The sequence below is a fragment of the Heptranchias perlo genome, chromosome 28 (genome assembly GCF_035084215.1).
Source record: "Heptranchias perlo isolate sHepPer1 chromosome 28, sHepPer1.hap1, whole genome shotgun sequence".
In the NCBI taxonomy this organism is placed as follows: domain Eukaryota; kingdom Metazoa; phylum Chordata; class Chondrichthyes; order Hexanchiformes; family Hexanchidae; genus Heptranchias; species Heptranchias perlo.
This window is the reverse complement of record NC_090352.1, coordinates 26,173,150-26,195,864: the sequence shown is the minus strand read 5'-3', so window position 1 is coordinate 26,195,864 and position 22,715 is coordinate 26,173,150. Positions and strand designations below refer to the sequence as shown.

Here is a 22,715-nt window from a genome sequence, read left to right as displayed (position 1 = left end):
ATATTAATTTTGTCATTCCATAATATTCAAACTTAAGTGTATTATCATTTTGTGCTAATAGTGTCTGGCAGGTATGTGTGAGAGGAAACCATTGAGATTTTCTAAATTAACGTAGTGTATCAACAGCATAGGGACTTTGTATTGTATTTTTAAAAAGCATCATAATATGCAGAATTTTGCATCAAGTTTTGTGTGAGATTAGACTACCTGTTCAGGTATTTTCATTAATAACCTCCCTTCAGCCTATCATTGTGGCAAAGCCACATTTTGATCATGATGTGGAGATGCCGGTGATGGACTGGGGTTGACAATTGTAAACAATTTTACAACACCAAGTTATAGTCCAGCAATTTTATTTTAAATTCACAAGCTTTCGGAGATTTTCTCCTTCCTCAGGTAAATGTTTCAAGATCTCCTTGAAGCCTACGCATTTATACATATTGAATAATACATGGTGTTTACAGACTGCCCCTGCAACTGCCCGTTGCCAAGGCAATCACCGTGTTCAGACAGAGAGGTGTCATCTGCAGAACCCCCGAATACACATTCAACAAAAAAACAAACAGGGAAAAAAAAACAGAGAAAAAAAAAACACAGAGAGAGGCAGAAACATCCGGAAGGCAGAGAGAGCCAGCAAATGACCCATTATATTAAAAACAGATAACATTTGTTCGCTGGTGGGGTAACGTGTAGCGTGACATGAACCCAAGATCCCGGTTGAGGCCGTCCTCATGGGTGCCAAGTTCCGCACCCATGAGGACGGCCTCAACCGGGATCTTGGGTTCATGTCACGCTACACGTTACCCCACCAGCGAACAAATGTTATCTGTTTTTAATATAATGGGTCATTTGCTGGCTCTCTCTGCCTTCCGGATGTTTCTGCCTCTCTCTGTTTTTTTTTTCTCTGTTTTTTTTTCCCTGTTTGTTTTTTTGTTGAATGTGTATTCGGGGGTTCTGCAGATGACACCTCTCTGTCTGAACACGGTGATTGCCTTGGCAACGGGCAGTTGCAGGGGCAGTCTGTAAACACCATGTATTATTCAATATGTATAAATGCGTAGGCTTCAAGGAGATCTTGAAACATTTACCTGAGGAAGGAGAAAATCTCCGAAAGCTTGTGAATTTAAAATAAAATTGCTGGACTATAACTTGGTGTTGTAAAATTGTTTACATTTTGATCACACAAATGCAATTACAGATGTTAAACTAGATACTGTATGTTGAAAATATAAAAAGAAACTAATACTAAAAATTGCTTCATTTGAAGGGTTCTAATTATAGAAATCTTTCAGTACAATGTTCTTGTCTTTGTGTTGATCAGGAACAAGATGTTCATTACACCTTCATATTTTTTGTGTTAGAGAATATTAAAAGGAACATATTTAAAGCATTTGGTATCAGCATCGCTCAATTGGTAGCACTGACTCCTTGGGCTCGATTTTAGGGTCGGGTTACCAGCGGGGTGGCCCCGAAAATCCCGACCTCCGGTCACGTGACCGGATCGCGACGAAATCCCGGCCACTTCCGGGTACCGCGCTGACGTGCGGGGCTGCGCGCGCAAGCCCCGCTGGTGGGAATCCCGCAGACAATTAAAGCCAGCGGGGTTCCACTTGAGAGTACTTAACTTGCTCGTTGTGGTCAGTTAATGAGCTGAAGCAGCTGTCAAAAGAGGAAGTGTGGGATTTTAGGTTCAAGGCAGTGAGTTTCCCACACTGGGGGAAACAGACTCCCTCCAACCAGGCGTGTTGCAGCCAGCAGCCTGTGGCAGGTGCCAAGGTGCGCTCCACGGGTGAGAGCCCTCACCCACGCAGGAGGCCACCGCGTCACATAGGGCAACCCCTGCCCTCCACCACCCCCCGCCAAGCCAGAGGACAGACCGACACGAAACCGCAGCCCCAGTCCGAGGAACCACCCACCTACCCTGCACAACCCCTCAGACCAACACCTGCCAGTTGGGTGGTGTGTGGAGACCCTCGGAGGACGAAGAGCATGACCAGCACCAGCAGCCTCTCAGTCCACGCCGTCCGCCGCAGAGACGTGGATCCCCCCAACACGGTGTTGTTGCACGCCCACCTGCACAGCAGGAGGGAGGGCTACCGCAGAGAGAGACGCGTTGCAGAGGGCACTACCCTCGCCACAGGGACCACAGACCGAGGCGCAGCTCCCCGGACCTCTCCGAGCAGCAGTGCACAGGGAGGCGCAGATTCGCTCGACATGTAGTCGTGGAGATCTGCAGCCTCTTTCATGCCGAGCTGCTCCTGGCTGGCCCCAGCACCAACTGCTTACCTGTCGCTGGCAAATTCACCACTGCCCTCCACACCTTCTCCTCCGCATCCTTCCAGGGTGCAGCCGGCTACACCGCCGATGTCTCTCAGTCGTCTGCGCGGACGAGCCCTGCAAATACACCTGCACCTACTCTGCAGTAACACGATGGGTGGCATCAGTGGTGGGTCCTCATAGTGATACCCAGGAGTGGGCATTATTGGACACAACGGACAGGATTCGCGGAGACATGGCAGTGGTGGTGTCAATATAATGTGTGCTGTTTGTTGCTCTGAAATTCAATATGGGTAACACCCATGACAAACCCTCAGACACCCTTGTGCACCCCCTTCATGCTGACGAGACGTTTGCCTTACGCTGCCTACTGCACATATGTGATGCATGCTCTGTGGCTGCAGCACAGGTGGTGGCAGGTTGAGTGAGGCTGGCCGTGAGGGAGATGCACGAGAGGGTGAGTATGGGATGGAGCAATGAGATTGTATGAGGATTGGGTTGCGTGTTAGTGGCAGGATGAGTACTGGCGAAGTGAGTAGGTGGAGGTAAGGTGAGGACGGGGTGTGAGTGGGTATGAAGGGTGATGTGATAGAATAGTGTGGGCGGTGCCGAAGGAGATTTGGGGTGGGGGCAGTGTTGTGGCAGACGGAGTGTAGGGGAAAGACTTCGTGTTCTCACTGTGGCGGACCTACTGCGGTCATTGCAGCGCCTCCTGCACTGTATGCAGGTGGGCGATATGTTGGTGGCGCAGGTGACCCCCTCTGCCACCTCGAGCCAGGCCTTCCTGGTGGCAGAGGCAGGCCGCTTCCTCCCGCCCGCCGGGGGGAAGATCTGTGTCCTCCCCCTCCTCCTCACCCCATCTGATGATACCTGGGGTGAGGCATCATTAAACTGGGAGCAGCCTTCCCCCTGGGCTGCTCCATGCTGCAATTTGTTCTATTGGTTGCAGCATCTGTCAGTGGAGGACTGCCCCTTTAACTAGAGAGCCTCCAGCTGACAGATCGAACTGCGCATGCGCAGCCCGACCGACGCGCAGGCCAGCGCCGTGGACCCCGGAGGAGCAGGTAATTGATTCCTATTAGTGTGTTGCCTGCTACGATCGCGTGGGCAACCCACTAATTTCGCCGTTCGTGTTTTCGACGCTCCCGGAGGACCACCCGCTGGGAACCCGCAGGCCTGCTAAATTCGAGCCCCTTGAGTCAGAAATTTGTGGGTTCAGGGTCCACTACTGATTTGGACACATAATCTAAGCTGACAGATACTCCAATATTGAGGGAATTGGAGGCTGCGCCTTTTGGATGAAACAGTAAAATGAGGCTCTGTTTGCCTGTTCAGATGGATGTAAAAGATCCCATGGCAATATGCGAAGAGGAGCAGGGAGTTCTCATAGCGTCTTAGCCAACATTCCTCTCTCAACCAACGCCACCAAGAATCAGATTATCTAGTCATTTCTCTCATTGCTGTTTGTGGGGTCATGTGGTGTGCTAATTAGTTGCTGGGTTTGCCTAGATAACAGTGGTTACATTTCAAAAGTAATCCATTGGTTGTAAAATACTGTGGGACATGATCAAAAACAATATAAATGCAAGTTCTTTTTCTTTTTTTAAAAAAGAGTCAAGTATGTATGTATATATATATATATATATATATATTTTGAATTCAGTAGGTCCAAGTGGTTTGCATCCATAATTTCCCACTCACCGAGTTCCCAATCTCAATTATTCCATCATGGGCAGTAGTAAACAAACTTTGAGTCTTTCCTATAAGGAAACCAAAATTACAGGGAATATCACCCTGAACTGCTCTCCCTCATCTTCTAAAGGCAGATTTTTGAGTGGCACTGATAGGGGTCCAGGAGCAAATGAAGTGCTACCTTCCATCTGAGCTGTGGATGGTGAGTGATGAAGGGAAAGAAGGTGGAAAAAAACTTCAGTAAGAGAGGGAAGAGCCTTCATAGTTAATAAGTGTAATTTTAAACTGCTTGACACTAATATATCTGACATTTTACTGGACACCAAAATTATGCAGCAAGAATGGTAGCATCATACAAATACGTCAAACATCTTTTGTGTTTGTGTTTCCCTTCTACAGCTGGAAGAGCAGCTGAGTCGTCTGCAACGTGAAAAAAATGAGCTACAGAGCCGTCTTGAGGAGGACCAAGAGGATATGAATGAACTCATGAAGAAGCACAAAGCTGTAGTGGCCCAGGTAGGTAGCGTGTCTGGTAACTACCCAGGTCCCCTCCAAAAAAAAAGTACATGGAACCCACTCCTTTGACACAACTGATGTTTGAACTCGTCATGCAAAGGAGCACAGTTGTGAATCTTTGTTACAAGTTAAATGTAGATTAATTAGCTAGTTTGCACAGTGGAATTTAAAGTGCTCTGAAATAAAGAATGCAGTGCTCTTCAATGAATTTAATTATGAACATGACTAGCATTGTAAAACTATGGCAGTAAGAGATGGCTATTTGGGTTTGTTACCATATGTAGTTTTGATTACGTCATTTAAACCTTTCCAAACTACTAAATGTATTTTGTCTTTGAGCTGAAACAAAATATTTCCTTAGTCATCCAGGGACCTGGCCCAGATCAACGAGCTGCAGTCACAGCTTGATGAAGCCAGTAAAGAAAAACAAGAACTACAAGAAAAGGTTTGTAATTTATTCTCTTGTCATAATTCAATTGTTTACAAGCAACTGTGCTAAACAATAACATAATTGAATATTACATTTCTTCTGGAACAAAGCATTTTTGTAACATCCAATAATAGATAAGGTGATGCAGTGTAACGGATGATGGGGAATGTAATTTTTTTTCTGGATGGATGAGCTAAGGTGGCCTCCCTTATTTATATTGATCTTTAGATTTGATAGTGCACTTTTGAAACCACGTGCCAGAGAAAAGTCACTTAAGTTCGTTTTGGGGGAATAAAACACATTAGAAACTATCAAACAAAAGGAACATTGCAGTTTCTGAAATCACAAAATATTCCTATTGCCAGAAACCTTTATTTGGATGATAGGGGACGGGAGGGAGAAAGAAAAATCACAAAGGTACTTCACTTTGATCAGCCTCGTGGCTCTTCTCTGCATTTCTCTATGACTTGACTGTTTCCTTTGTGTAATCCAAACTGAACACTGTAAAGTACTCTGTACATAGTACTGTTAACAGAACACATAGTGTAATTTCAACATGACATATAATATGGGGCTGATTCTCTATGAGGAGCTGGCCCCTTCAAATTCTGGCTTTGGATTACAATGTAACTGGGGCTGCTATTCTTGATAAATAGAATCACTAGCAATGCACAAAAGGCCTATTTTAAAAAAAAAAGACATACACAAACTTCCCAGCATTTTATTGAAGGGATCGCTCCCCTGTTTAGTATGATGTCGTATGTTTTGTTTTACCACCTGTCACAAAGTACTACTGTCAAAGTTTAGAAAATCTTTTGGAAGAAAGACTGTTTGAGTGTAGCAATAAAGCCACAAAATATTTGCTATATTTCAACTTTTTATTATTCATTTGGGACATGAGTGACGTGGGTGCGGCCACATTTATCCCTAGCTTGTGGTGACTGTATTAGATAGAGAATTCCAAGATTCTGATCCGGTATCAACGAAGGACTGGTGATGTATGTCCAAGTCAGGATGGTGTGTGAGTTGGAGGGGAACTTGGAGGTGACAGTGTTCCCACAGCTGCCCTTGTTCTTCTTGGTGGTGGAAGGCTCAGGGGAGGGAGGTGCTGTCAGAGTAACCTTGGTGAGTTGCTGCAGTGCATCCTGTAGATCGTACATACTGCAGCCGCAGTGCACAATTGTGGAGGGGGTGGATATTGAGTCCACTGGCAGGAGCACTGATTTTATTAATCTTTCTGTTGAATCAGAGAAATATATTTTATACTGTTGTTTTTCCCTCATTTGCAGCATTCAGTTTTAATTAATATGGCTCTTTTTGCATAACTGATTACTATCGTTTCTGTGCAACTTTCTCCAGTTACAAGGACTGCAGAGTCAGCTAGAGTTCACAGAGCAGTCCATGGTGGATAAATCCTTGGTAAGCAGACAAGAAGCCAAGATTCGTGAACTTGAAACCAAACTGGAATTTGAGAGGACCCAGGTCAAACGCCTTGAGGTATGCAGTTGCAGCTTAAAATCTCACTCGAGATTTGTTTGCATTCCATGCTATTGAAAAAGCAAACTTCTTCAGACTGCATATTTTAAGTTTGAAGAGAAATGGTGATGATTAAAAACATGTTCATGCTGTACCTAACCATTGCTCATTAAAAGTTGCATTGAGCACTTCACCTTAATAAATTCTGGTTGCAGAATTTAATTTTTAATTTTCAGGTTAATTGGATATAAAAAAACTACAAATAGAAAATAATTGTGTTTTTTAATTTTTTAATTTTGTTGCAATAATGACAGTGTCTGATGGGAGGGGGAGAACCCCAAGCCAAAGTACACATGTGCAGGTGAGGATATAGACGATTGCATTCTGGATGAGTCATAGTTTGTAGAGGGAGAAAGTGGGATAGCCAGCAAGGATAGCATTGGAGGTGATAAAACTGTGGATTAGGATTTCTGTAATGAGATGGAGAGGTAGGGGCAGAGGCGAGAGGTGTGTCGGAGGTGGAAGAAGGTGGTCTTGATAAAGGATTGGATATGGGGAGGAAACTGAGCTTGGGGTCGAGCAGTACATCAAAGTTCCACACTTCTGGCCTGAGGTGGAAACTGAGGAGTTTGATCGAGCCGAGAGTGGAGGAACCTGAATGTTTATATGAGCTCAAGTTAAATGGCATCAATTTTGCCTATGTTAAACTAAAATAAATTACACCTCATCAAGTCTTAATATCAGAGAGGACTTAATGTTGGTGAGTGCGGCCTACCATTGGGCTTGAAGTGTAAAGATAGAGCTGAGTGTCGTCAGTGTATCTGATCCCATGCTCCTGGATGAAATAAAATTCTAGAAAATTTCAGTAAAGATGAGAACCATTTACATTTCATATCAGAATAGCTTGTTTGTGCCAGTCAGTTGCATAAATAAGTGAGTTTTGATTTTACATACAGTTTATATTACGGCACTATATTGCTGTGTTTTGAGGCAAGCAAAGATGCTAAGTATACCTTTGTCAGTAGTTCATCGTGTTTTAACTGTTCTTGCACAGACCCTGGTTAGTCGACTCAAGGAAAACCTGGAAAAACTGGGAGAAGAGCGAGATCAGAGGGCAGCTGCTGAGAATCGGGAGAAGGAGCAAAATAAGCGACTGCAGCGGCAGCACAGGGATATGAAGGAGGAAATGGGAGAACTTAACAAGAAAGAAGCTGAGGCCAGCCGCAAAAAACATGAGCTGGTAAGTGAACGTTCATTAATCTTCCATGTGATAACTGCTCATTTTCTTTCTTTTTCCTCATTTATTTATTTCTTCATGTTCTTCATTTAATGGTGGAAAGGCATGTAAATAAGCCTGTATTTGTGCTACTGTAGAGGAATAGTCATTGCAGGTGAAGGTTGACTATCATGGGAAATTTTAATATTTTCTATTTTGTACCAAGCAACCATAACTGATAAAATACAGAGCCCCAACACCCACTTCTGAAGTTCGGGTTTAAGCACACTGACAGGAAATATTGGGAGAGTTCCTCAATGAACTTGACCTGTGAAATACCAAACCTAGGAAAGTTTAATGTCACCGATTACAAAATGTACCTAGAGGATATCAGCTAATGATGTTTTATCCATTTATGTTTACTCATGAGATAAAATCCATATTCAGTAGCTTAGTGGAAAGTATCTTATTGTGCCATGAATGTGCTATAAAATTATGTTAAATACTTTATCAACTGTACTTAAATTGAGGCGACAATAAACATAAATGGTTTAATGCTTTCCGTGTATTTCGGCTCTCTCCGCAGGCAGTTGTCCATCTTTTTGAAAATTACATAGGTAGGAATTAAAGTTACAAATTGATAGATACAGTTTTAAGTACCATATATTTTAATAACTTCCACTGAACCTATTTTAAATTTCTTGTTGCTGGATTCACTAGTACATTCTACATTAGAAGAATTTTAAATTTTAAACAGTGCAGCTGTTAAAGTCTTATCATTAAGCAATATTAACAAGTAACAAGGATGAACCTTACTTGAGTTACATTCCTAACTTGCCTTTTCTAAGAGAGAAGGATATGTGTATGCATTCATATAATGTCACATAGCTAGAAGTTCATAAAAGCCCTGCAGCAAAATATTTAAAAAAAACAGTTCTGACAGTTCCCAGATAGTTTTGGGTGACTGGGCATAGTAGAAAATGTTTTGCAGTCACTGAATTATGCAAGTAAAAGTACTGACATTAAATCTATTCAGTGGTTTGTGTATGGACAATATGCAGATATTAATTTTCCTACCATAGTTATTCCTTGTCCTAATGGGCACCAATACACATATTTAAAGAAAAGCATTTGCAGATGTGGAGGAATGGCATTGTGGTGTAGGTGTGAGTGGAATGATGGGGCATGGGTTTGTGTCTGTGATTCCCACAGGTGGGGTACCAGATCTCTGCAATGTTGCCATTGTGCATGCAGTGTTGCTGAGTGAGTCACTCTTGCTGCTGTTGCTCACCTCTATTGATTAGCAGTCGAGCAATATTGACAGAGGCCTGGAAGCAGATTGTCAACCTGCTATTTTTCTCAGGAAGAGGACATGACACAAGGAGACCAGACAGAGCATTTTAAAAATACAGAAACAATCAATAAATGCATGCTGCCTTTTCTACATATATTACTTGTGTTATAATTGGATAGCCATGTGGTAAAAGATAGAATACTAGAGCCTGGCCTTTAGTTGTTTCCAAGCTTTTATTCAGAGATTCCCCTTACACATACACCACACCCTGGATAAACTCTCCTATTTAAAGGATACAAGAGAGTCCCCAATTGATACCCACCACCTGAATACAATTAACACTCATTGATATAAATCATACAATCAACAACTTGATCATTATTGTTTTTAAATATACCTTTCTAAACCCCCCCAAAACTTATTTAAAATTAAAAGCTCATCACTCAATTTCAGAGTAAGAATTTTTTTATTGTGTAATTCAGATGCGTAAAATTAATAATAACACCCCTACCTGATTTTTCTCCCTGTGAAAGAGTGTTAAGTTTGGATGTGATTCTATAGGTGATAGAGATTGTCTAGTACCTCATCCAATTGGCTGATCTTTGTGTGAGCCTAAAGAATGAGTGACATTGGTTGATCCAACCTTGATGGTCATCATAGCTAAGCACTGTCTTGTTCATATGCACTTTGAACAGAGGTTTTTGGATAGTAGAAAGTGACCCAGATGTTGCTGTCAAAATGACGGTAAGGCTAATGGTGCTCACTATTATTTATGTGTAAATGGTACAGCAACTTCAGGCGAGGGGCGGTTAAGCATGGATATCCAAAAGTTGCTGTCGAGTTGTGCTGCACCACCGTTAGCTTCACAAAAACGGCATCTCGCTGTCTGCCTCACCGTTGAAATGCATTGAATGGCGTGAAGTTGCTGGGTATTTGCGCAGTAGATATGAACTAAACTCGCCACAAAGTGTTGTCCATTCCAGTCTAAGTACCCTTCTAATGATGTATTACAACTAATACTAAGTATTACAAACAATCAACTACTCTGACACTAAAAATTAACTATTACAAATGTGGAGTTTCATTCCTTCAGGTTTTAATTGTTGTTGGAGTTTTTAAATTTTACATTTTTTTTACTTTTCCTTTCTGTCTCTTTTCTCTCTCTTCATCCAATCTTTCTTTCCCTCTCATTATTTCTCTTTCTGTATCTGATTTGACATTGAATTCACCCACTCTAATTTACACTTGCCTCTCAGTCCTTGCACTGTTAATTTCACAGTCCTTCAATCTGACTGGTTAAGGAGATACACAGTTGCTTGTCCTATTCACTCAGGTCCCAGATGCCCTTTTTCCCTCGCTGCGCTGTTATTAGCTCGCACTTTCAACAACTTGCCTCGCAAAAAAATTTAAAACCTATACGTTCAAGGGCAAGTGTAATTCATGGCAGACACTGTTAGATGCCCTGCTACAGCAAATTATGACCTAATGAGAATTGGGAGCAATTGCCTTTTGAAGGTATTTTGACAATCCATCGCTTGGGTATGTTTTATAGGAAATGGACATTGAGAGCCTTGAAGCCGCAAATCAGAGCCTACAGACTGACCTTAAACTAGCTTTTAAAAGAATTGGAGATCTGCAAGCAGCAATTGAAGATGAAATGGAAAGTGATGAAAATGAAGATCTTATCAACAGGTATATTGTATATGTCAGGCATGATTTCAATTTTAATTTTTTTTACACAAGATATGTTGATGCCTATCCAACCAAAGGCTGTTTCAAAGTGCAAAGATGTACAAACAGTATAAAAGATATCACCATCCTATAAATTAACTACTAAGTGATTTTAGGAATCAAAACTACATAAACTTTGTTTTTAATGCTTGTATGATTGACATCAGCTACAGAATAACATTGTGGACGACCCTTCAAATCACGCTTGCTGCATTATAAAGCATCATTCATATGCACAAGCTCTGAGGCAACATTCTAGCTTGTATTTTCAGAAGCAGTGATATGTTGTGCAGCATTATTGTATGGTGTTGCTGCATGAAGCTCAGGAAATAGCTTTCAAAGGAGTAAATGGAAGATTCTAATTCTTTTAAAGTCAATATATAGAAAATGTGCATAGAAATTCACGGTGTATCTCTCTATAGCAAAAAGGTAGTTGGCTAGTTTGAAGACTTTTAAATTAATTTGAGTTTCAAACATTAGGTGTGTATCAAAGCACTTTCATTAAGACAAGGAGAGATTTCATTTGATTTGCAGTGTATGTTTGTCTTAATTTTCTTCACCTTTTTATATTTGTGTCTCACTTTATTTGCAATAGCATATTCTTATGTATGTTTATGTATCTCAATTCATATCCCCCCACCCCAAGCTGGTGTTTATTTTGGGGCTTTTTTGTGTTTACTTTTATCTTATTTACAGTTTGCAAGATATGGTGACAAAGTATCAGAGAAGAAAGAATAAAACGTGAGAACCCTATCGGAATGACTTTAAACATGTATCCAATCTAACCTAAGCATGTCCTTTAACTTTGTTCAGTTTCTACCTGCATGGCATCACTTTTAAAGCAGAAGAATGCATGCTCGTATGAAGCAAAATAACTCTACCAAACGAGATCCCTGCTTTTCTCAAGAGGAAGTTATTTTTTTCATTGTATCATATAGGCTAATTCATCTAGGACATGCAATGGAATAATTGTATTAGTTTCAAGGACATCAGTTTGCAAACAAGTTGTATCAACTGAAGATGAATGAACTTCTGTCTAATAGTGATACACAGCCATAAGATTATTGCACCATGCGCAATATTAATGTCTGCTAGTAAAAACCCTTTGTATACCTTACTGTCATTCTGTAGTGTTAAACTAATGGGTTGCCACCAAGGGCATTAATTGAGTTTGACACCAGTTGTAATTTAGTTTTCCCAACAGCGCTAGCAACTAACAGTTTTAAGCCGCAGTGAAGTGACAGGAATGCCAGTGCCATTATGCATAGTGCACATTGAGGTTTGAAAAAAGTACATATTCACCACCAATAAGCCATGCTTGTGTAGTAGATGAATTATTATGAATGGTATCACTATGGAACTATTGATTTCAATGTTTAATTTGTTTGCTAAACGTAGTGTCATTTTTAAGAGAAATTCAATTAACTACAAAGACTCTTAAAAAATATTTGTATTGCATTTTTAACACTCAAACATGATAGTTCAACAGAAATCAGCTCACATCTTATTGCATGCCTTTTAAAAATGGAGTGGGGGAACTAGGTGGTGCAGCAGACTAGACACTGGCTTTTCGCATCCTGTGACCTTAGTTCAAATACAGCCCATGCTAATGTGATGAAAGTTTCCCCTGTCTGCTGCCTGTAAGTATCATATGTGAAATGAGTTTAGACAGTTTCAATCAAGTTCCTAGTGGGCATGAGCATATAGCACAAAACATTCCCTAATTCAGCACCTAATGGTTAATCTGAGTGGCCACAGGATGAATGTTGTGGGAAATGGGGAAAAATTGTCACTATGATGCAGTAAGCTGATCTGTGCTATACCTGACTTGGGAGTGCTTGACACTGACACTAGGGGGTCAATTTTTGGATGGCCGAGTGGGTGCGTTCGTGGCGGGGGGGGGCAGGGGCTCCTAAAATTGGGGATTCCCGGAGCGGGTCCGGAGCCCGGCTCAAACCTGCCCACTTCCGGGTTCCCCAATGACGCGAATCGGTGCGCACGCAGCCCCCACATGCAGGACTCCCATCGGCAATCAAAGCCGGCGGGATCCCACTTAAGATCATTAATGGGTACATGAGGTCGTTTACAGACCTCATTAGTTGGAGAGATTTGGATTTTGGACTACCCAGAGTGTGTTTCCCATGCTGGGGGAAACGCTCCCTGTTTAAACTGACGTAAAACAGCCAGTGGCAGCTGCAAAGGTCCATTTAACAGGTGCGGGCTAAACCCTCATTCATTGCAGCAGGGCACTCTGTCACCTCAGACAAAGTTTTGCCTGCCACACCGTTGTCTCCACACTCCAAATTATTAAATCATACCCTAAACTCTGCTGTCCAAACACATTTACCTACTTTGTGGACCCCCTCACACTCTCACCGTCAGGATGTGGTGGTGGGGGGGGGGGGTCCATTGCTGCATTCATCATTCCATTGGAGGATGAGCAACATCACCAGCCTCGCCAGGCACGCCGTCCACCTCCGCCATGTGGAGCTACACAACACAATGCTGCGTAACAGGCACCTGCACAAAGTAGTCATGCAACTACATGTACACCCACTGTAGGGTGACCCAATGGGTGGCATCAAGGGTGTCCATGGAGAACCTCATGAAAGGGCCTTATTGCACAAGCCAGTCAAGAATGGCCAAGACGTGGCAGTAGTGGTGACAATATAATATGTAATGTGAGTTGATTAGAAATCAAATATAAGTAAAAACCATAACAAACCCTCAAACACCCTTGTGCATCCCCTTCATGCTCACGACGTGTTTGCCTTATGCTTCCTACTGCACATATGTGATGCATGCCCTGTGGCTACAGCATGGGTAGTGGCAGGTGGGGTGAGGCTGACCGTGAAAGAGATGCATGAGAGGGTGAGTATGAGATAGAGCCATGAGATTGTATGAGGATTGGGTTGAGTGGTAGTGGTGGGATGAGTACTGGCGAGGTGAGTAAGTGCAGGTAAGATGAGGATGAGCTTTGAGTGGGTGTGAGGAGTGATGTGCTGGAGTAGTGTTGGCAGTGCAGAAGGAGATGTGGGGTGGGGGTGATGTGATGTGGCAGACGGAGTGTACGGGAATGAGTAAGTGCACTCACTTCGGCTGACCTACTTAGGCCATTGAAGCGCCTCCTGTACTGTATGGAGGTGCGCGATATGTTGGTGGTGCAGGTGACCTTCTCGAGACAGGCCTTCTTTGTGGCAAAGGCAGGCCACTTCCCGCCCGCCCACCAGGGGGAAGATCTCTGTCTTCCCCCTCCTCCTCACCCCATCCAATAAGACCTGGAGTGAGGCATCATTAAACCTGGGAGCAGCCTTCCCCCTGGGCTGCTCCATGCTGTAATTTTGGCTCCTTTCTGCAGCATCGGTCAGTGGAGGACTGCCCTTTTAAATAGGGCTCCTCCAGCTGATAGCCTATGATGCGGGTTCGCAGTCTGCCCACTGCGCAGCTTTCCAGCGCGAAACCCGGAAGCCAAGGTAAGTGGCTTCAGTTTACTTGCGATTGCGTGGGGAACCCACCGATTTTTACTGGGCGGGTTACCCGCGCGCCCAGTCGACCCTCCACTGGCAACCCGCCTCCCTCCTAATATCGGGCCCTTGATGCCTAAAATGGGAAGCGCTCCACTCCCCAATATGAGCACCCCTCACCTTGAGCACAAGAAAATGCTTAAAAATGAGCAGCTTACTTTTGAAGGTCAATAAAAATCGGTTTACAACTGTTTTTTTTATCCAGAAGGCTGGGGCAATTATTACCCACTTAACACAATACTGCATTAAGGTATGAATGAAATCGCTGTTGGATTTTGTTCATAGAACTTGAAGCGCAGAACGAGACGAGGCATTTTGGCCCATCTGCAACAACATGCATATATATAGTTCCTTTAACATGTAATAAAAAGCCCATTCCTTCCAAAGAGCATCTAACCTATCATGGACTGTACTCCACCTTCTTATTTGACCGTGGGATGTGGGCGACACTGGCAAAGCTGCATTTTCATTGCCCGTCCGTGGTTGCCCTGAAAAAGGTAGCCTACCAATTTAATAGTACGCTGAAGAAGTTCTTCTACCCTATTTCAGAGATTTGTACTGCAGTTGGAGCATAATGTAGTGATATTATTTAACAAATAATCAGTTCGGGTGTATAGCCTATGAACCTCAACCCATATGTAAATACAAAAGTGCAGTAGTGAGAGGCACCAGGCAAAGCAAGAAAATAGTGGGTTAGAAAGTAGAACTTAATTACTGGTGTATCTTGTTAAGTAAGAAGAGTGTGCAGTCATATTTAAAGGTTGTTTCTTACCGCAACTATATACTCATCAATAAGATACAAATGCACCAGTTTAACAGTTACCTGATCTTAGTAGTTTATCTCTCACCTTTGTTGTGCCCACTTTGTTTTTGCACATGATTTGTGAGCATTCTATTTTAGAATGCATTGCCTTAAAGGTGATCCTTCAGTTGAACTCATAAATAATTACTTGGAAATGGTGATAGTCACTGAGGGTAACCAAGTGATTATTCACAGCTGTTACAGTTCTGATTCTGCCAGCAATCTCAAGGCAAGGGAGATAAAAAAACTGTATCTCTTTAACAAGGCTATATATTTTAAAATCATAAATTTCATTGCAGTTAAGCATATTATCAGAAATGTTATGTAAAAATATCACATATATAGCTTCCTTGATGGTTTTGCAGATTTACACAGTAAGTATCTGATCTATTCAGAGTAGAATTATCCCATGTTTGATCCTTGGTCTGCACTGCATTAGCTGGTACAATTGGCCCCTGGATTAGAGAGGGCACTGTCAACCAGGGTGCCTGTTTCTCATAAATGTCCAGCAGGGGTCACTGGGCAACTAAGTGTGGACATCAGGTTGCGGACAGAATGGGGCTCAGCAATCATGCCCCAGTACATAAATGGCCTGCCAACACTATTGTTAAGGCTCACATGTGAATGATGGCTACTTGGATAAGGTTTCAGGAGGGGAGAGGGAACAACTCATTAAAAGAAAATTGGGGTATACCTTCTTATTATAACACCACTGAAAACCGTACAAAATATAGTGGTGGTTCATATGGTTCCTTTGTTAGTAGGGAAACATAATCTGTTGATATCAGAATTGTGATCTGATAAATGTTTATAGTGATAGAATTATAGTTTTAAGTAGAATTACAGATGGGTCTGTTACTTATACTAACTGCACTTGTGACTAAAAAGTACAAATCAGAATGTGTGTGAAATAATATGGAATACTACTAACAGCTACAGAGTGCTGGTAAACAACATATATGATATTTATTTAATCTGCTCAACTTGCTCCTGCGTGAGTGTTCTGTTCTCCCTTTCCCGTAACCTGAATACATTATCATTCCTTGAAGAGAGAGATTCATAAACATTAAAACATGTCTTTTCAATGCATGTCTTGGAACAGTGAAGGTGATTCAGACACAGACTCTGAAGTCGAAGAACGTGTGGATGGTGTCAAATCCTGGCTGTCAAAGAACAAAGGCTCAGCCAAAACACACTCAGATGATGGAAGTCTAAAAAGCTCAAGGTTAGTAGAAAATCTGAATTAATTCAACACTGTTTGAATAAATTGCTTAAACTGCAAATGGTTTCAATTCTAAAATTTACATAACTATATTCTAACCAGTGTTATCTTAGTAGAAGACTATCAAATTGAATATTACTTTTACGTATATTAATAAAATGCAAAAGTAAGATAGCTTGCCAATATTTTCCTAGTAATTATGCATTTGTCAAATAAGCAGTCCACACTCGTTTTACGAATAATGAAATAAAGTTTATACAACGATTGATACAAGAAGCAATAAAATTAGCATTCTTAAAACAAAACCTTTTCTATACATTTGCCTCCCATTTGTCACAGATAAATTGAACCGATCACAAGCATCTACTTCAAAAACTATTTTTGTGTGCCTTTGCTTTTTCTTTTCCTCTTATTGTCCTTTACTGCCGTTGGTGTTTTATTTTGTTTAATGCATTCCATTTTATAATTAATTTATCTTGATTTTCTTTCTCTTTGTTTCATGTCTGTCGGTTAACCAGATTTTCTATTAGTTTGGACCTGAAAGAGGGGAAGGAAGGGAAAGAATTAAAGGAAGGGAAAGAAGTGGAGGACAGTAGACCAGTTTCTGTAATGAGTTCTCTCAGCTATCGTAAACGAGGGAATATGAAGGATTCGCTCGGTGGTCAAAGCAACAATGACCCCCTTCTGTCAGCACTTAGTAAAGAACGTTCGGTGTCACCAGATAGGTCGTTCCGAAGAGCAAATAAGACCACCAGTGCAGATAATTTAAATGACAGCTTATCTGTTATTTCTTGGAAAAAATCCCAAGGAGCTGATGACTTAGATGATAGGGGATCTGTTATTTCCCAGGCATATTCAGAAGCCACAAGTAGAGCCAGAAAAGGGTTAGACAGGAGATGGGCCCTGACCAGTCCTGACTTGGACAAAGCTTCTACTGTATCAGTTCCTGTAAGTCGTGTTTCCACAAGGCGAGGCTTGGAAGCCGACGATGATGCCAAATCATCTGTGAGTTTTGCTATAACCAGTCCTCCGTCTAGCTTGAGACGAAGCCTTTCACGACTTGATGACAATCATAGTGACTTGTTCAGTCCAGTAAGCCCTTCGCTCAACCGTAGATCAGAATTAGGATTGCAAAGCCCCACACTTAGCACTCGTACAGATTCAAGATTGTCCTTTTCAAGGAGTAGATTGGGTGAGTTGGATGATGATGATGATGCTGCTATCAGTGTAGCGCTAAGTGAAAGATCATCGTATACTCAGCATTCCGTGGGGCGCAGTTTCAGTGTTCCTCCCAGACCTAGATCATCTGTCTCAGATGATGTGCAGCCGGATAGTTCTGATGTCAAGCCTGTGGGTCACAGGAATTATTTGGATCCAGATTTAGAAGCTGCGATTAATGAAGTCCTGAACTATAAACCAATTACATTTAAAAGAAAAAGTGTAGACCCAGATTCTGAAGAGGATGAGGAAGAAGTAAATGAACAACAATCCAACCTCCGGAGATCCTCCTCTGCTCTAGACTTCAGAAAGTCACAAAGTAAGAAAAACAAAAGCAAGAAAAGTAAAGGTTCAGATTCTGAGTCATCTGAATCAGAGAAAGAGCAGAGAAAGAAAGGCTCCAAGAAGCACTCTAAGAAGTCTAAGAAGAAATCCAAAAAGAAGGAAAGTGACTTGGAGTCATCAGAATCATCTTCCAGTTCCTCCTCTTCAGGCTCCACAGTTTCGTATCGCAGTATCAACAGTGTCAAACGAGGTGCAAAAAAGAAAGACTCTAATTCAGAAGGTGAAGGTGGTAAAGAAAACAAAACTGATGAAAAATCTGGAAAGAAAACAAAGAAAGACGACAAGAAGAGAAAGAAGCAAGTAGACAGTGTAATGATGAAGTACTTATACAGACCGGAAAGTGACTAGTAAAGTAGGTTTATCTGAATCTTTGTGTGGAATGGAGCATAAAGATGCATGATTATTTTTTAGTTCACTTCCCCTAACTGAAACTTACTAAAGTTGAAAATAAATTGGTTTATGCAGTAAGCAGTGTGTTCTATAACAATAATAACATAGCGCAGAACAGAACTGGGTTGCACATTGAGTTAGATACGAGCTTGGATACAAACCCAGCCCTGACTGATGGGATGAAAGTCTTCTCTTTCTGCTGGCTGTGAGGACCCCATGTCAAATGAGTTTGGGAAGTCTCGATCAGTTTCCAATGGGCATGGGTCTACAGCACAAAACTGCCGACAATTCTGCTCCAATTGGTAATCTCACTCGGAGGTACTGAATAGCTCGTGTGGGAAATGGAAAAAATGTCGCACTGGTACACTAGGGGGTGCTCTTCTGAGGTAAGGGCAGACTAGAGGGAGCTTTACTCTGCATCTGACTGTGCTGATACTGGAGTGCTTGATGTTGACACTGGGTAGGGGGTAATTTTAACCTAACCTGTCAGGCAGGAAACAGGCGGGTTCCGGTTGGCCGCTCGTATTATACCCTGCCTGATTTTAGTCTCCATTGCTGTCACAGGAGAGTAAAATCGACTGGGGTGTAAAACCCACCCATTTTCTGCCTGGCAGGTTAGGTTAAAATTACCCACTGGGCATCTGAAATGGGAAGCATTCCATTCCCTAGCACTAATATTCCTCAACTTAATGAATACATTAAAAAAAAATGCATGCTTTTTTCCCCTTCTGAGACAACTTTAAACTCCAGTCACCAGCATTAACATCCCTCACCTTCAGTACTAAATGTATTCACTTTTTAAAAAAAAAAGTGTGCTGAACATTTTCTCCTATTTCCCTGATGTGAAAGCCACTGCATCTTTGTTCCCCAATTTTCTTTTCCCATACTCTGGCTTTCATATTTGCTATCAACCCCATGTATTTTTACTTGCAAAAGAGGAAAGTAGCAGTACATAGACTCGCTATTTATGATGCCATTGCCCCAAAGATGAGCTGTTGCTCTTTTCTGGCTCTTAAAAAAAAAACCAGCAGGCTGGTGTGCAACATGAATTCCATTGCATGTCGGGTGAATTTGTTTTCAGCCAGCACTGAACCTGTATTCCATTATATAACATGCATTATCTTAATCAGTGTTTACCATATCACATTAACAGTTTTTATGAAAAAACATATGTAATGACAACTTTGCCTAATATGTCATGAAAATGGAATTACTAATAGCTGGTACCTAGAATCACAAAATGTCTTGTAGTTGCCTAACTTCCTTGCCTCTGGTAAGTGAATTTTGTCAGTTCTTGAGCATGATGCCGGATGGAGTTCACTGCATGGTCAATATGCTCCAATTTGGAGAAGAGAAAAAACTGAATTCAACTATTTTTAAATATTTGAAGCATGATTGAGCTTTTGATCACAGGTGACCCTCAATAGATAGTTGATAATCTCTAACATTATATTCTCTGCATCCATGATTTTGAGAGAGGAGTTAATGGAAACTAACCTAACAACTGCTACTGACATTTCTTCCATGAATTGTTATAAAGCAACAAAATTACTTCTACTTTGTCATATTACTACTCCTGAAAAAACTATTAGGTATATGCTGATTGCTGTAACTTGAACATATATGACTATTTTAAGGCTGAATTTACACTACAGTTGTAGTGTCAGTGCAAAGTGAACCTGGAGAAGGTTGCTCTGGAGTCAGGCCAGACCCTAGCTCCAGTTTTTAATACTACAACTTCTTGGTGTTCCTGCAAAGCAAAACCATTTTGCACCAATGCTACAGTTAAAAATGCAGCAAAAAATTGTAATTCTCAAGTGTATGAATGGGTTTATAATATTACTTTTTCTGGCCATTCATTTCACAGCCCTCCTTTGTATCGTCGGCACATCTCCACTATTAACTCTGATGATGAGATGGGCATTATGGAAGACACCCTCAAGTCCAGGTTGTCAAGTAGACGACCGCTAAGCAACAGCGACAGTGACACCAAAATTGTGGAATCAAATGCATAGCAGCAATTGTGGCTCTTATAGGCAGGTTCATACTAACTGAAAAAGCTTAGCAAGTGAGATTTGAATTTCTTGGGATATTACTGCAGTGTTAGGCCACAATAATGATAAAAATGGGAACAGGATAAATGAAATATGAGGTTCTTGATATTTTATCATCTTGGTAATGGGTTTGCATGATATTGAAAGACTGCATTTACTTGGAATTTAAATTAACTTCTAAGCGTACTATGATTGGTATTTCTTACAAGTATGGATGCTGCTGCTCTCAACTGAATAATTTGAAACCCTGAAATATAGAGGTTTGTTTTTGTTTTTCTATTGCTATGGCTGAATTTTCTTACCAGTGCCTGCTTTCAAATTCTAATTTAAACTTGTCATCTCTGGTTGGGGTTAAGGGTGCCACTGTGCTTTTCATGTAATTATTTTTACCTGAGCCAAAGATTAGTTTTTTATTTAGCTGTTGTAGACTGGAAACATGAACTAAAATAATAGCAAAATAACAGAACTCTTTGGCTTCAAACTTTTTTTCTCCTATCAGGTGTGTGTGCATATGTTAATACTTTTTGCAAAGAAATGAATTTGGTGTTAGTAGTTTGCTGATACCTATATTCTTACACATTCTGTTTATCTTGTATTTTGAAGCTCAAAACAGTAAGATACAGTTAATACCACACCTCTTACAACACACACAGAAACAAATACAGTTAATAACCAGTTGTATATTTAATCTTCAGTAGTCAAGATTTATATTCCAAAGGGACAGAAAGTAATTGAGAAGGGAGGGTATTGGGAAAAGATATGCCTTTGAAAGTAATTGTTGAGTTCCATTAATGTATAGACTTGCTATTTATGTTCTGTTGTTTTTCTCCTCTATCCTAATTGCTTATACACAGGGAAAAGTGATGCACAATGTCATAAATTACAAAGAATCTGGTGTCTTTTAATCTTGATTAAATCATAGTGTAAATCAGAACAAATACGAAGGATTATTATGTCTGCAAATGATGAAGGCTTGGGAAGAAACAGATGCTATAAATTCAAATGGCTGTGGTTCTTAAATACCTATACACTTTGTCTATAAAGGATGGCAGATCACTCCTTCACAATTGTTGTCTTTAGTTTTGGGTATGTTGTACATAAAATCAATCCTTGTAGTATTATTGTTCATCAATCCAATTTAGTGACCATTGAAATCAAGGCTGGAGCTTCAATGAATTTGATAAAGCAACCACCATCTTTATATATTATCTACAGCCTCACTTTTCATAAAGTTGCATGGATTGTTTAAATGACTGTCTGGAATATTAAGACATTTCTATATAAAGCCAACTGCAAATACTGTTCTGATAGTTTTCCTTGAATGCCCAGTGACTCATTATGCCATAAGTGTTGGATATGAAGTTTGAATGAAGATCTATTCTTCAGTATATAACTGTGCACTTTTCAAGAATGTGGACTATGTATGCCTTTAGTCAGTACAGATAATAGCAAACAGGTTGCAGTGCTGCAAGGTTTCTTAATATTTGTACTGTAATGTTATTAAGATGGTACTGTTTTATTCATTTAGTCATAATGTAGCACTGATGTATAAAGTCCTGTTCTACAGTTAATTTGCAAATTGAATTATTGTGATATCAAGAGTTCTATAGCTCTAGCTTCAAAGATTTCTCTTATAGTTTAAAAGAAACAAATTTACCAGATGAGCAAATGTGTAAGATGAGGATGGATTTAAATTGCTTTGGAAGTTAGAAAACTTGGGAAAACCATATTGTCCTCCATTATGTGTATTTTTTTGGTGACTATTTATGTGACAAAATAAACTTTTTGGTTGTCTTAGAAGTTCCAAGACTATTTTCTTCATTATTCTGAGCTATGGTATTCATAAACAAAGGAAAATAACTTCAATGTAATTTTTATTTATTGTACAGATGTATTTTCCTCCTTATTTACATTGTTCTTTTCATGTTGTCTTTCTCATGTTTGCCTAATTTATGGACCTTGCCAGAAGAAGCAGTAACTCCTCATTTGTTACTTGTTAAATACAGCTTGTATTTACAGTGAGTTGTGTTAAAAGTGTGAATCTGAATTTGTTGCTGAAGATCAATTGATTTATAGTGTAAAAGAGCTACTCATCGAATGTGTGATGGTCAAACCTTTTTTTCAATAAGTTGTTATTTTAAGATTGAACAACTTGCTTTATGAATTTTCATGAAACCACAAAGAAAACACATTTTTGAAAATATTTTTATTAAATATATAAATCCTTTTTAGAAAGGGCACAAAATTCTAGATCTACAAATTTATGAATGTCCTGGTTTACTTTAATAATGGCTGTAAAAAAAAAGCATACCCAGTAAAATATACATTAAAAGCTTACCTGTATCTCCAAACAAAATAATTAGCTTGATAGGGTTTTAAGTTGTTGATTAGAACTGTCTTTTAAAATTTGACAGACATTGCACGATTGTAGCCATTAGGAAATAATTGATATTCCTTATCATTGCAGGGACTTCTATTAAAAGAACAATTAATAGAAGATACATACTGGGGAATAATGGGTTGTCGTC

General features: G+C 40.6%; 1 protein-coding gene across 6 annotated transcripts in view; it reads left to right on the top strand.

Moving 5' to 3' along the window:
• The window catches only part of myo18ab (myosin XVIIIA b), a 204,240-nt gene extending 182,253 nt beyond the window's left edge, over positions 1-21,987 (top strand). For 3 of the 6 annotated variants that reach the window (XM_068008242.1, XM_068008245.1, XM_068008244.1), the window contains 9 exons: positions 4,369-4,485; positions 4,847-4,930; positions 6,275-6,412; positions 7,446-7,631; positions 10,454-10,593; positions 11,329-11,373; positions 16,061-16,183; positions 16,699-18,095; positions 20,001-20,091. In XM_068008242.1, the coding sequence (XP_067864343.1) occupies positions 4,369-4,485; positions 4,847-4,930; positions 6,275-6,412; positions 7,446-7,631; positions 10,454-10,593; positions 11,329-11,373; positions 16,061-16,183; positions 16,699-18,091 (2,226 nt within the window). In that variant the 3' untranslated portion in view covers positions 18,092-18,095; positions 20,001-20,091. Of the gene's footprint in view, positions 1-4,368; positions 4,486-4,846; positions 4,931-6,274; positions 6,413-7,445; positions 7,632-10,453; positions 10,594-11,328; positions 11,374-16,060; positions 16,184-16,698; positions 18,096-20,000 lie in introns of all 6 variants that reach the window. The other 3 variants (XM_068008246.1, XM_068008243.1, XM_068008247.1) reach the window with 3 other exon arrangements.
• Positions 21,988-22,715: the final 728 nt, after the last annotated feature.